Source organism: Rhinichthys klamathensis, unplaced genomic scaffold (assembly GCF_029890125.1).
Source record: "Rhinichthys klamathensis goyatoka isolate OS25496 unplaced genomic scaffold, OSU_Roscu_1.1 h1tg000196l_1, whole genome shotgun sequence".
Lineage (NCBI taxonomy): Eukaryota > Metazoa > Chordata > Actinopteri > Cypriniformes > Leuciscidae > Rhinichthys > Rhinichthys klamathensis.
In genome coordinates this window covers 7972-22206 of record NW_026606722.1, presented here as the reverse complement: position 1 = coordinate 22206, position 14235 = coordinate 7972, and the positions used below count along the sequence as shown (strand labels likewise).

Here is a 14235-nt window from a genome sequence, read left to right as displayed (position 1 = left end):
TTTATTTACCTTCGTTTTTGTTTGAAAAATGGCTTCCTCTGTGCCAAGCCTTGAGGACTGGTAATTACACCTTCAAGAGTCCTGGTGGGGATTAAAACAAATGACATAAGAAAGGAAATGCATTCCATCATGTCTGGCATGCCTTGAAACCCTTTTGTGATGGCTATGTGTGAACATGAATTCGTAACAGTGAAACTGACTTTGCAGATAGTGCCAGTAGACTGTGCAAAAGACAATGGGGAAAAGTTGTCTTAGTTGTCCATCGGGGAGTTATGAAGAGTCGCCAAACAAGAACCATGTGGGATACATATGAGAAAGGTGGAAGAGCACATGTTTGTGAATTTGCAGTAGGTCGGTGCGAAGTGCATTAGTCATCGTTACGTACATGCCCCACATTCCTGTTGGCAGCTCATTCTTATCTACTGGATTTAAGAAAAATACAGCAGCCTTGGCATCCAAATCCATTTGCGTGCTCTCATTGGCAGCATCTTTGAGGAGGTTTCTAAAAGTGGATCACTTTAACATGCAAATGTTTCCTGTTAATTAAGCTAGCACCTTCATCCTTTTTAGGGATGCTTGATATCATTTTTTGTGTGTGTCTGATACCGATATTACAGTCTTGAGAATCTGCAGATACAGAGGAAAGTCCAAAATCAGTACTGTTTTTCTTGATTTTTAATTAAGTGCTGTACCTCACTAACTACTAGGGGGCGTAACAATATATCGTGTCACAATATATCGCAATACAAAAATGCAACAATATGTATCGTATCGAGTTTTAGTGTCAGTACTACATTAAACTACTATATATAATGTTGAATATAATGTATAATAATGCAATGGGGGAATATTTGTGGGCCTGATCATGCCAAATGTCTTATGTTACCTGTAAAAAGTGTCCTACATTATTTTAAATGTATCTAGTCAGTGACAGAGTGCAAGCATATTCGTCTAAAATAATTCTGTATTTTCAGCTTCAGAATCATGCATATGTTTATTCTGGTGTCACTATTGTCCTGTGCATTTGGTGTCCAGCACCAAGCCCAAGCATTTTCATTTACACCCACAATGCAATATCAAATTTAGCATTTTAATCAACAGTTAATTCTTTGTTAACCTTTTATCGTGTGTCTTGGAGTATCGCAATAATATCGTATCGTGAGTTCAGTATCGTGATATGTATCGAATCATGACATGAGGGTATCGTTACACCACTACTAATTACACAATAATTCATTATAAATATAATAAAGAAAGAAAAAAAAGTGCAACAGAGTGCATCTGTCCAAAAATTGACTGAGCCTTTTTCATCAGAGTTTTAAATTCCATTTCCTGTGTAAATCACAAGTTGTGTTAAGTCCTATACGTCAGCGATCTAATCTAACAGGCACTTGGTTTCGAGTACCACAACTCCAGCAAAATACAGTCCTTTTAAACATTTATGTTCAGATTACGTATAATAATGGGAACATCGGAGAGTGTTTTACCATGCTAACTTGTAAATGAATGTGACATGCTGTTTGAAGATGCTGAATGGAAAAGAGTTTCCGTGAACTTAAATTTAACAGCTTAATATGTTGTCTGTTCCTCAAATAAACTGATTTAATGGCTTCAGAAGATTTGAAATATAATACACTAAACCATCTGAGTAGGTTTTTTTTGTTGTTGTTGTTTTAGCTTGAAAAAGTAACAACTATGGCTAACGCACAGTATCTGATTTTGGATCAGTTCTATCTAACTGATGCCTGATCCGTCAAAAAGATCCGTATCAGACAAATATCGAGACTCGGTATCGGATTAGTGTACTGTATCCCTAATCCCTTTGCGCTAAGTTAAATCAGCCGTTTGGTGTTGCTAGACTGACAAGATTGTGTTGTTTCTATTCCAGGAAGAAGGAAAGGTGGGCGTAACGTTCAACATCGGTACAGTGGACATCAGCGTCAAAGAGTTGACTACAGATGTCAATGACGGGAAATATCATGTGGTGCGCTTCACAAGGAACGGGGGAAACGCCACCTTACAGGTGGACAACTGGCCGATCAACGAGCACTTTCCATCAGGTAACACCTGCTTACTAACCAAAGTAAAGTTTCTTCAAGAGAATTTCGTTTTTACTGTTAAACCCACTGGATATCATGTGCTTTCAAGGAAATCAAGGGGTGTAAGGCAAAGGACAACATATTTTTCATGCCCATTTAATTTATAATCTGCATGTTTCAAGGCATGCAAATTTTCAGAAATGGGAACAGGTGTTCATAATTATAACACTGATCTCCATTCTGCTGAGGGAAAGGCATAGAAGAGAAAGGACACTGCAAAGAATAAAGCAAATGCCACTTAACTCGATCGACTTGGCTTGCGTTTCTTTCTTAATTGTCCTCGGAAATATCCATATGTGGAAGTAATCAAGCCTGGGCACCTGGCCTGTGCACAATGGCAGGCCAAGCCGTTGCCTTTGTCCCCGCGATTAGCGCCATGACATCTGGCCAGCTGCTTTTGAGAGGATTTGAAAGGCAGAGGGAAGAGTAGGGCGCAGGTTTAAGGCAGTATTGTGGCAGATACAGCAGCTGTGGGAGAATGAGCCCCAGACCTCTGTGTATCTGTGACTCTCAGACTTAGGAAGCTAGCAATGATGGATGAATACAAATGAGTTCATCAAATACAGCAGAGGTTTGTTATAGAAGCTCAAGCTACATGGAGAAATAGGGCATGCTGTAATACTGCCCTCAAACGCTATCAAAAAAAAAAAAACCTCTCGAAAACCCTTCACACTCAATTAATTTGGGTTCTGTGTCCTCCACTTTGATGTCTCTGTTGCTTCGGCGCCCTCCATGGGATATCTGGCCCCTGCACTTCTCGTCCAATTAGAGAGCAGCTCTCGTCAGGGTTACTCAAGCTGTATTCAATGGCAGGTCTTTCTAAAGAGAGATAGCCTTAAAATGGCCAACAAACAGGCGGAGGGGACAGGAAAAGGGACACAGGCTGATTCTGCTACAACATTAGCTCACTATTCAAGCTGGATCTGTTATGGACACTGACAAAGAGCCAGAGATAGGATGCCATTTTCCTAACAGACTATTAGCCACACTTAAAGCTAAATATAATGCCTGAAACGTCCTAAATGGTCAAACTCAATACACGTAGTTTGTGTACATGGATAAATAAACCTTCACAGCGGGTATAGGTGTAGTGGCTTCTGTTGAAGCTCTTGCATCATTTAGTCTCAAATTAGCCTCAGAGACATGATGTAATGATATAATGATGTAGTCTGTGTGAAATATTCATTCAGTAGACATACCTCGTGACATCTAGCAGTAGGGCTGCACGATTAATCGAATTTTGATCACGATTTTGGCTTCCCACGATCAAATTCGCGTGATCGAGCGATATTTAAAATGCGTCATTCCGTTTACAGAACGCTCAGTATCAAAGGTTTTTTTTTTTTGCAAAGCCAATCTAGCGCTCCGTAACCACTGTCTGATCACGTGCCTCCATGAGTCCCAGTGCGCGAGAGAGACCGAGTGTCCAAGAGCGAGAGAGACCGAGTGTCCAAGAGCGCGCTCGAAACTGCGCGAGAGATATCGAGTGTGACTCTGCGTGCGAGCGACACCGCGCGACAGATAACGATTGTGTCTGCGCGCGAGTGAAAGTGCGTGTGGGAGACCGAGTGTGAGCATTAGTAAATTGCATTAGTAAATTGGTACATAGGCCTACTACATAGTAATATATAATTACTATATAAGAGGCATGAAAGTTCGATTAATGGACTCCAATAACCAGTACTACAAACGTCTTGTTTTGAACTATTGTTTAAAAAATAGAAATAATTCGAGCACATAAACTTTCATATGGAGGTTTAAATAGATTCAATTTATGCAGCAAGACTTCACAACTAATCACTGACACTGTACCACAACATTTTACATTTCTTAAGCGTCAAATAACAATGACTCTGAATTTCATCCATTAATCGAACTTCCATAGTGCAGTTCTGCCTTGACATGTTCTCATTTGGTTACATTCTGTTATGGAATATTTGTTTTTTATTGATTGTATATTTTCCGCATTTAATTCACATCTATTATGCAGGTACAATGCAAGTTTATATTTTTGCTTCCTAAAATATATTTACACAATGTAAAATGTAAAATAGTGTCCTGTTGAAGTTTTGCTATACATTTTCTTTATTGTTTTATTTATTTTTATTTATTCTTTAAGGAGATGCACTGAATTTTGGTGAATAAGAGGACCTATTTTATTTTGAAGCACATAGTTGTACATTAGCAGGAATGTAGCCCAATATGGATGTGAAAGCAGTTATAATTAGCCTATACGTGACAATAAAATTTGTTTTGGTTAAAATAAACAAATAATCGTCGTGATAATTAATCGTGATCTCAATATTGATCAAAATAATCGTGTTTATCATTTTGGCCCAAATCGTGCAGCCCTATCTAGCAGTATTTTAAATGATGTGATATTTTTTACACAGGATTTCCACAGAATCGCTTTGAGAACTGGTGTTTAGCGTAGCATAGTGTAAACCACACATTTTTCATAACCTTGTTGAAATAAGAATGTTCTGTGTCCCATGTATCAAATAAGAAATTAACGAGGATAGACGGCCATATTAACATGACTCGTCAAACAGAAAAAAAGAGTTAAAGAGTAGAATCTGAACAATTTGTCTTTTTAATACATCTGTCTGTTTGTGTTTGTGTTCCTTCCACCCGTAATACATCTAGTAAGCTATCTAGTATGCTACATTGTTAACATCACTCTGATGAATGTCTAATTCAGCCTGCATTTATTATCCAGTTGCTCAGTTTGTCTAGGTATCATACCATAAAAAAATTATTCTTAAATTATTTTTAGTCCAGAAAAGTCATTGTTAACATGTAACGTCTGTTTAAGTGCACTGCTGGATATATTATTCCATGCATTTTTTGTTGAATTCTATAGGGTTTCACATGTATGTGCCCATTCAGTTATTCCATAAATCCAAGAAATTTACATATTGTGCACAGTGGACTTACTGAAAAAAGTTCTTTATTTATTTGTTTCTTTCATTATTTCTTTATCTTTGGGTGGAATTAACCACCTGTCATGTGCAGTGGAATTCTGGTTAGAAAAGCAGTAAAGTCCAGCTAAGTTACGCTGATCATCAAGACCTATTGCTCCCCTGAATTCAATCAATGATGTTACATATTGGCCTCGATTAAACCCCACAGCTTTGAATCAGACAAGTGCTCGATATTAAAAAGGCCAATCATTTTTTCTCCAAATTTCATTAAAGCTTTGCCTCTGATGACATTTAGCTCCTTGACTCCCTCCAGCCATCATTCAATTGCAGATGTGGTAATTCTGTCTCTTTTTTACACACAATGAAACACTGGTATTATGCAGGACATTCAATGTTTTTAATTTGACAATTATTGATTTCAATTCTTCTGTTAAAGGCTGTGCCATCTCTTGAGTAATTACGGTCTAGGATTCAGACTCATCGACTGAATAGCACTTGAAATCCTTCACGTTAGTGATGCTCTGCGTTCTTGTTGTCTCGCTCGATAAACTGTTACCAGATCCTCACAGCTGTGTTGCCATGGCATGGTGTGAGAATATCCAGGGTACCCGTAATCTCTGAGCTTATTCATATGTTTTAACCAAGCATGATGGGCAAAGCAGTTCTCAATGCAGAAGAAATGTAACTCTTTCCCCACCAGTTAAATGTTTATCATTTTCAAAAAACTTTCATGGCCCCCAAAATATGTTGTTCTATGGATATACAACCTGATCTAACGGGAAAATGTAACTATTTTAGGAATTATTATGAATTTGAATCATACAAAAATGTACAATTTTGAAAAGAAACTCTAACCCCGCCCCTAAACGTACCCGTCACTGGGGTTTAATCAGATAGTACGAAAATATACAATAAAATAGTTATGAATTGCTGTGAGATTGTGTTGGAATATCAGAACACACAATATATCAAAAGAAAGAACAGAACCTCTGCTTTTAAACAAATTTTAGTCTAGCTTCTTTTTTTTTATTTTAAACAGAAAGCTGAGAAAATCCCATTTTTGTCAAAGACTCAGAATGATGATCAAAACATAGATGGATTAAATCCTTTCCATTAACACCCCGAAAGCTTGCACAGTCCTATACCTCTTCCTGGACATTTCATTCAGTAACATTAGGCAGTTTTGATTTATATGCGTTTGAATGTTTAATGATTGCGTTAGCTTACGCATATGCTTAAGCAATGCTTCTGAGTTTTGAGTTGAAGTTTTATTTGCCATTTGTACCAGTACAGCTAGTACAAGCACATAGGAATTTTTGTAGCAAAGCTCGTTGAGTCAACATTAAAAAAGTCAGGCTGATACATGGGATCAGTACAACAACAGTGTTTACTTAAAAGATAGGTGTATTTCTTACAAGTCAGTCATACTCACTGCAGAGTGTATTTGAGTGACATTAGCATTTTCCATCCATGTGATTTCAGAATAACATTTTTTAGCTGCTGGCATTGCAGGGTGGAAAATGTGGCTTCAGTTGATGGACTATTGCCGTTGTGTGTGTGTTTACTTGGAAGAAACAGATGGCAGAAGAGATAATTGAAAGGCAGCAACAGGCTCAAGCTCTCCTGGGAGAAGTTGGGAACTTTTTCCCTTCTTCAATAACTCCATTACCTTCCCATCATGGAAGACTATCAGTAATTCCTTGGCGGTAGATTTAAAAGGTGATGCTATAATCGATGAAGGTACACTGCTTTTTTTTTTTACAAATTTAACCTTATGACATGACGTGACTTCTTTACACTAGACACAATTTTAATACAGCCCTTGACTTTGTATTTGCTCATTAAATTTCACCCTTGTTCTTACATTTGTAAATTATGGTAAATGCAAGAAAAACCACACATGACATGTCAATTTGACTGAAAGAAAACATTATAGATTAGTTATAAAAGTAGGGTATTTGTTATGAAAAGCAGTGGCCTAAACATTCAATGGAGACAGAGATACGTCCTGTGAACAGCACAGCACTTCCCAGCAGAACACACATTATTCTGACATGTGTTCACGAGACCTTCATAGCCAAGGTTCGATTGCGTTCCTGTGAAGAACAGACTCTTCTCACTTCTTCACCAGTACGGGTCATGAGGAGCTGGCAACAGAATTCATTCGCACATGTTTGTATGCTTACAGCATCTGCTGACGGCCCCCTACCGCAAATCTCTGGCACCGAAAGGGGATGCACTGACACCACGCCAGCATTTGTTTTGACTAAAGCGCTTCCATCTGAAGGGAGTGATTCAGATATTGTTCTAGCGGGAAACCTACACAAATGTGCTGATGGAGGGGAGGAAACAGAGACATCTCTCACAGATTAGAGCTCTTCTGTTGATCTGAGCTCTTATGGAAGAGGAAATGTGACCCTCCAGGATTGTGTTGTAAAGTTATATCAACGCTTATACTGGAATATACTGTTAGTGAACATCCTGACGGCGCTCACACTGCTGAGAGCGCTGTTTAGATGAATATGTAAATATGTGCTGCTCTCTTTAACAAAATAAACACAACAAAAATGACAGCGGTGAGAAAACATTTGTTAAGAAAGCATCTGATCACAGCGATGTGGATGTGTTTGCACCAGGTCTGCAATTTGGCACTCCAGTAAAGTCACGTCACATTTATTTATATAGCACTTTATACAACAGATTGTTTAAATCTTTTCCCACTTTTCCCGGAAAATTGCATAATTTGTGAGAAAATGCTTTCCCGCTGTTGACAGAAACTTCTGGCTTTCTGTGTTTTCACTGTTGCAAGGTAGGGGGCGCTATTAAACAACTTCTAAAAGAGTACTGAATCTCCTGATCAAAACACAGGCGAAGAAGACACAGAAACAAGCGATATCATAAGCATAAGCTGCATATGCAAAACAACGTGATCAACATTAAAACATTATCAACATTAAACTGTTATGTTTAATGGCGGAGGCGGAGCCTCAGAGCCACACCTAGGTAGTTACTACGAACTTTCTGGAAAAGTTAAACACCTTTGGACTACCACTGGTTCGTGGAGATTTCGTAATAGGAATATAGGTACTGTATATGAATATTACGAAATCTCCACTGACCAGGTAGTTCAAAGGTGTTCACCTTTTCCAGAAAGTTCGCTTTGGCAAGCTGTTTCGAACACCAAACGCCAGTTTCGCTTGAAGTATATCAGGTGGTGTCGAGTATAGACAGAGTATAGCGATTTTCATTGAACATTGTTTGGGGGTTAGAAAGCTCTGCAGAGATCATCATAATATGTATTCACATTAACATGAGAGATAGCAAGTTCTGGCAGAGCGTCTGTTTTCTAAAATGAATGTCCAAACCCTCAAGCTCTTCTGGATCTCTCCAGCAAGCAGGCCTCCATCCAGGAAAGCCACTCCAGCCCCGGGCTCACATGCGCTGCCCGTCTGGATCAAAGGCATCGGCAGCCCTGGAAGCTACTTATTACCCCCCACCCTCACCCCTTTACCTCGCCCACATCCCCCCTGCTCCGCCAGCAGTCACCAGCTCACTTTGAAGACCCTTTTTTGCCTATTTTAAAAGGAGAGCACAAGAAAAGCAGGGCTTTAAATCGCTACCGGCCACATCCATTTCTCATCCCCGTCACTGTAGAACCTTTGTGTTTCTGAATAGCACTCCTATTCTATGCACCTTTTTCTCTTTCTGAAGTTCTAAGAAGGTACGCTGTGACTCAGCGCTCAGTAGCTTTAGCTAAGTGAGATGTGTTGAGTAACTTTGCTCTTTTCAAATCCTTTTTGCATTTTTTTTTTCTCTTAGGCTGTAGGGTTTTTTTCTTTCTTTCTTTCTTTTCTCCCATTACAACATCTCCAGAGAATTGCTGTAAAGTATATTTTTTTCTCAAGTTAGATGTATGAGGAAAAAAACATAGGAACTTAAAAATAAAAATTCTATCATATATTGCTGTTTTTGAAGAATGTTCATGCAGCTTTTTTCATACAATGAGAGTAAGTAGGTACAGATGCTGTTGAGTTTTAAAAATGGCAAAAAAAAGCACCATAAAAACATAAAAATTCTCTATATGACTTGTCCACCGTATAGTTTAAAGTATGGAAAAGAATAGCTTGAACTTTCGTCAGAATATACCTCTTTGTGTTCCAGAAAATCAGAAGTTCCATTTTGGGGGGGCAAACTATTCCTGTAATGATATTCCCTGTTATATTAAAATGTCAAAGGCAAATCACAAAAGAAGTGTATTTGTAAAACAAATTTACAAATCCTTACAAGTTTACAAATCTTTATTTCTATGGTCCACTTTAGACATTCTGCTAACTATAAGTAACTTTTCAACTAGGCCTACATGTCAACTCTCATTAGAGTATTAGTAGACTTAATGTCTGCTTAATATCTCCTAACAATTTATTTTGATAAAGTAACCAACAGACATTATACTGACTTTAAGTAACTTTGCATCATCAACTTATTCTACTAATCCTAACCCTTACAGATAACCCTAACCTAACAGTCTTCTACAGTAGAGCCCTGCGCGGGACTGTTTCTCCCGCCTGCGCCCGCCGAATTCCTGACCATTACCGCCCGCTCCCGCCACATATGTGTTACCAAAGTCCTTTTAGGCAAGTCATGCCACTCGGCCGCCATCTTGGCAACGCCTCCGGGCAGCTATTTCGGACTAACAAGACCAGGCTCCTATCTAAATGAATGGGCAGAGAGTCAGAACTGCACTTTCACTGGTCACCAGGACATAAAAACTGCTTGTATAGAAACAGCAGTAAAATATGATAAAAATCGCTGAAAAAGTTTGATGACTTTGCCCCAAAATAAGGTTTAAAAGGCCTTTTTCCCCACAGGTTATACGTTTACTACGCATGCGCAAGGGTTCTCGTCTCCGCTGTCGCAAACCTCAACTGTGCGCAAACAGTGGAACCAGACGATAGGCTTACATGTTTCCCGGCTTGACTGTTAAAAGCAGACGATTGGCTTTCCAGCGGGAGGGGCGGGGCATGTGCATACAAGCGCCATCTTTGGCGTTACGAGTTTTCCCTATATAGTTGTATTGAGGATTGAGGAAGTGGCATGTCTCTATATAAATTGTCTCTGGTGTTACACTCCCACCTGCTCCCGCAATATGTATGTCCACTCCCGCCCGCACCCGCAAAACTCTGAGAATTTGTTCCCGCACAATAATAGAGATGCATTGATTTTGTGTCTTCTCCCGTCCCGCAGGAAAAAACGCGTATTTGTATTGTTATTATTCAAGAGATTCATGGGGTTGTTTGTTTTCTTTTCCCTGGCCTGCATGCATTCTGAAGCACTGATCAGGAAGATGAATAGTAGCCTGCCTAGGCTATCGGGGACATCTAAAACGCTTAGGCTACCGCGTGTTTTTTTTAGCCGCCCATTCCTGCCCGCAGCAAAGTTCAAACCGCCCGCTACAGCGAGATTTGCGCTGGGTCCCGCGGGACCCGGCGGGACTCAATCCCAATGCAGCCCTCTACAGTCTACTAATACTCTGAGAGTTAGTTGACATGAGAAAACACTTCTCTGCCATTAACAAGATTTTAAGGTTTTTTGTTTCTCTCCAGATCAAAACACAGGCAAAGAAGAAGCAGAAACTAGGGATCTCATGAGCAGATGCATATGAAAAATAATGTGATCATCAACAATAAACAGCATATACAGTAAATCAAAACAGCCTAATCTTACCGATTGAAATATCGACCCAGGAATGGGTCATCCCCAAAGAGGTGTTGATTGACTCGATCTACTCCATCAATGTTTTGATCATCGTACTGAATCTGATCCAGATGTAGTGTTTGACAAAAACTTTTCTCAGCTCTCTGCTCAAAATGTATCTTGTTTATGAAACTTACCCACAATCAAGTGTTGATAAAAAAAAGAATGAATACAACTGTTTTTTTATAAAGCAGAAGGTCTGTTCTTTCTTTTGATATATTGCATGTTATTAACGCAACAAAATATTCTGGGGGCCATTACATTTTTGTGAAAATTACCAAAAAGTTGGCTGGCAAAAAAAAAAAAAAAAAAAAAAACAGTGGACCATTGAAGTGTTGAAGTGGACCATTGAAATAAAGTGTAACCAGTGGATTTAGTCTTTTATTTTGAAGAAAACTTCAAAGAAGAGAATCTTTTTAATATACTTTAGTTTGAAAGAAAAACATGCCGTTTCATTCATTATGACCAACTTTTATTCAACAAATGCTTGAAATATTAAAGCTCCTACGTTTATTTGACATTTCATGAACTGGTTGACATTTCTCCAACATTTGATGAACTGGTTGCAGCATGTGTTTCGAGCAGCTGGGCATGACATAAGCACACCCAAGATGGCAGATGTTAGATTCCCTCTTACAGCACTAACACTTCACTCAGGTCAGAGAAAGAAATATAACAGAGTCCAATGGCAGAATACTCTGAGGGCTTCCAGGGACCCCGCAGCAGCAGGCCACACACCCCGCTGTAATGATCTCATCTGTATGCAGTGTCTTCCTCAAATCTGTGTCATCACAAGCCTTATTTCCCAGCAGGTTTAGAGCTTCTACACATTATCTCTCTCTCTCTCTCTTTCTCATTCACTCTTTCCCTTACAAATAGTTTGTAAAGTGTTCCTTGGCCCCTTGAAATGTAAGAGCGTATGATGTCCAGTGGGAAAACTGTTACACCTCATTTTAAGGATTGCTGAGCAGGAGATGGTAATACTGTTTGAAATGAATTGTTAGCATGTGTCTCGCTTTCACAGTTGTCTGTATGTTGTCATAAAGTCTAAATGTGATGCGTGATTCTTGTTCCAAATAATTGTGTGTTAAACTGTTTATGAGTTGGTTATTTGATAAAAATGCTTTATAATCTTAAAACTGAATTTAACCTGTCAATGAAACCTAAACAAGAACTAAATCATTTTAAACACGGCTAAACCTTCTTAAACAGTGTATAAATGTGCAATGTGCTAAGATGTCTTTTAAACTTTCAAACTTTAAAGGCAACAGCGACATTGAGCGTTATCAAATGGCTAATAAGAAAATCCCGTTCAAATATACCCGGCCGGTCGAAGATTGGCTACATGAGAAAGGTAACCCTCACAAGACCCTCAGTGTTTTCTTTTGTTTTCGTTGATTTTAATTTGCGTTCATATGCTCCTTGTCATGACGTTTCGTTATATTTTTGTCCAACCAGTTCTGATCAGCCTTTTGCCACTAATTAACCTAAAATGTTCATAATTTACTTCCCTTCCCATTACGTAATATTTTCGTATTCTTTTTTTTTTTTATTGTGATCCTCTTTTGTTATTTCCATCAGATCATTGACCAGTTAAAGGGACTGGTAACCAAGAATAACACTGCAGAAGTACATAGTTCCTAGTCTCCAACTTTAAATCTAATCCAGAACTCGACACAAATAATGATATTTGTTTTTTTTACTTTTCATTGGAATGATCTTCCAGCTAGTGTTATTGGTTGAATAGGCCATAAACCCAACCCGTAATGCAGCACGTTTCTAAAGACAACAAATTGGCGCTGAAATATTAGTGAAACGCCACTTTGCTGACTCAATTGCTGACGCAGTTTTGTGTTTGTAGCCGGTGATGAAATCGACTGACACCTCTTCACAGTTTCATTCAAAAAAAGGATGAAAGGGCGGGGTGACCATTCATCAAATTTACCATTAAAGTCCTTTGGATTATTAAATGCGTTTAAAGGTCATTGCCTAAACTACATAAGATGATTATAAAGTCCCTTTAACACTGTCTAAAGCCACTTTGAAATCCCATTAGTGGTTCTACATGCATGAATCAACATGATGTTCCTTTGAAATGTATGAGATGAGCTTTCTTCCTTTGCCCACTTTAATATAGAGTTGTAAATGTGTGATAGCTTTAATCGGCCTGCATTTCTATTTCTAACCATATGAAAAGACATTTGGAATTTGCCTCAAAACATTTGCATGAGAAGCACCTCACAGTCAAGTCAATAAAGAACATTCATTTTTAATGCTATGACTGGATTTTAAAAGCTCAACCGTTAACAATAAAGTTAATCAATTAGCTAAATAAAAAAATACAATAAGTGACATAAACCATTCTAACTGTTTCCTTCTTCACTGGTCTTCCCCTCAGGTCGTCAGCTGACCATTTTTAACACCCAAGCCACCATCTCAATAGGCGGTAATGACCGCAAGCGGCCATATCAAGGCCAGCTCTCTGGTCTCTATTACAATGGCCTGAAGGTTCTCAACATGGCAGCTGAAGGTCATGTTAACATCAAGATAAATGGCAGTGTGAGGCTGGTGGGAGATGTACCTACTAGCAGAAGCCCCTCACGCACCACCACTTCCATGCCCCCGGAGATGTCCACCACCTTCATCGAGACCACCACCACACTGTCAACCACCACTACCCGCAAGCAGCGCTCACCACCAACCATTCAGGTAGGAACCAGGATCCTTAGATCTTCTCCATTTAGTCTCCTTGAACTAGGGCTATAGCTTGAATTCACAGAGCCTGGGGGCAAAATCTTAAGATTAGCCAAGTATGCATTTATTGTGCATTTATGTTTTTGTCTAAAAAAATCATCCACTTGATGCCATATAACACAACTTGGTACCATGAATTAGAACAAATTAAAACTTTAGAAATTAAGAGACCTCAGATCTCATGTCTAAACCTTTAACTACTATCCTCTTAGTATTAAAGTGGAACTATGTAAGATGTTTTTATTGTTAAAGGGATACTTCAGAATTTAGCATTAAGCTTTGTATCATTAGAAAACCTGTAGTATTTTCGAATTATCATGCTTTCCTCCCTCATATCCCCCTGAGACGAGAAATGTATGTATTTTTTGTCTGGAAAAAATCCTCCGATGATGCAAAAATCGTCATTTTGCGTCATCGGAGGATTTTTTGGCCAGAGGCGAAAGACTACAGCCAGTAGAAGGAGCTGTTAGGTTCCATGTTTCCAACCCGCCCATAGATCTCACTCACAGAATGTACAAAATAGTGTCAGCCATCTTTTATTTGGAAGCTAAGCTAACAGGCTCTTGTTCTGTGGAGAAAGCTAAATAGTAGGGGTACCATACATCCTCTTTTTCCCGGACATGTCCGGCCGTCGAGATCGTCCAAAATATCCGTGATTCAGCTTTTGCTTTCTGCAGTTGCCATTCATTGTTTTCATGCCATCT

General features: G+C 38.9%; 1 protein-coding gene across 1 annotated transcript in view; it reads left to right on the top strand.

Annotated features, from left to right (window-relative positions):
* The window catches only part of nrxn3b (neurexin 3b), a gene marked incomplete at its 3' end in the record, with an annotated part of 321495 nt that extends 308009 nt beyond the window's left edge, over positions 1 to 13486 (top strand). Inside the window, exons 18-20 of the mRNA XM_056262867.1 lie at positions 1889 to 2060; positions 12042 to 12131; positions 13176 to 13486. Coding sequence (XP_056118842.1) covers positions 1889 to 2060; positions 12042 to 12131; positions 13176 to 13486 — 573 coding nt within the window. The remainder of the gene's footprint in view (positions 1 to 1888; positions 2061 to 12041; positions 12132 to 13175) is intronic.
* Between the last annotated feature and the right edge of the window lie 749 nt (positions 13487 to 14235).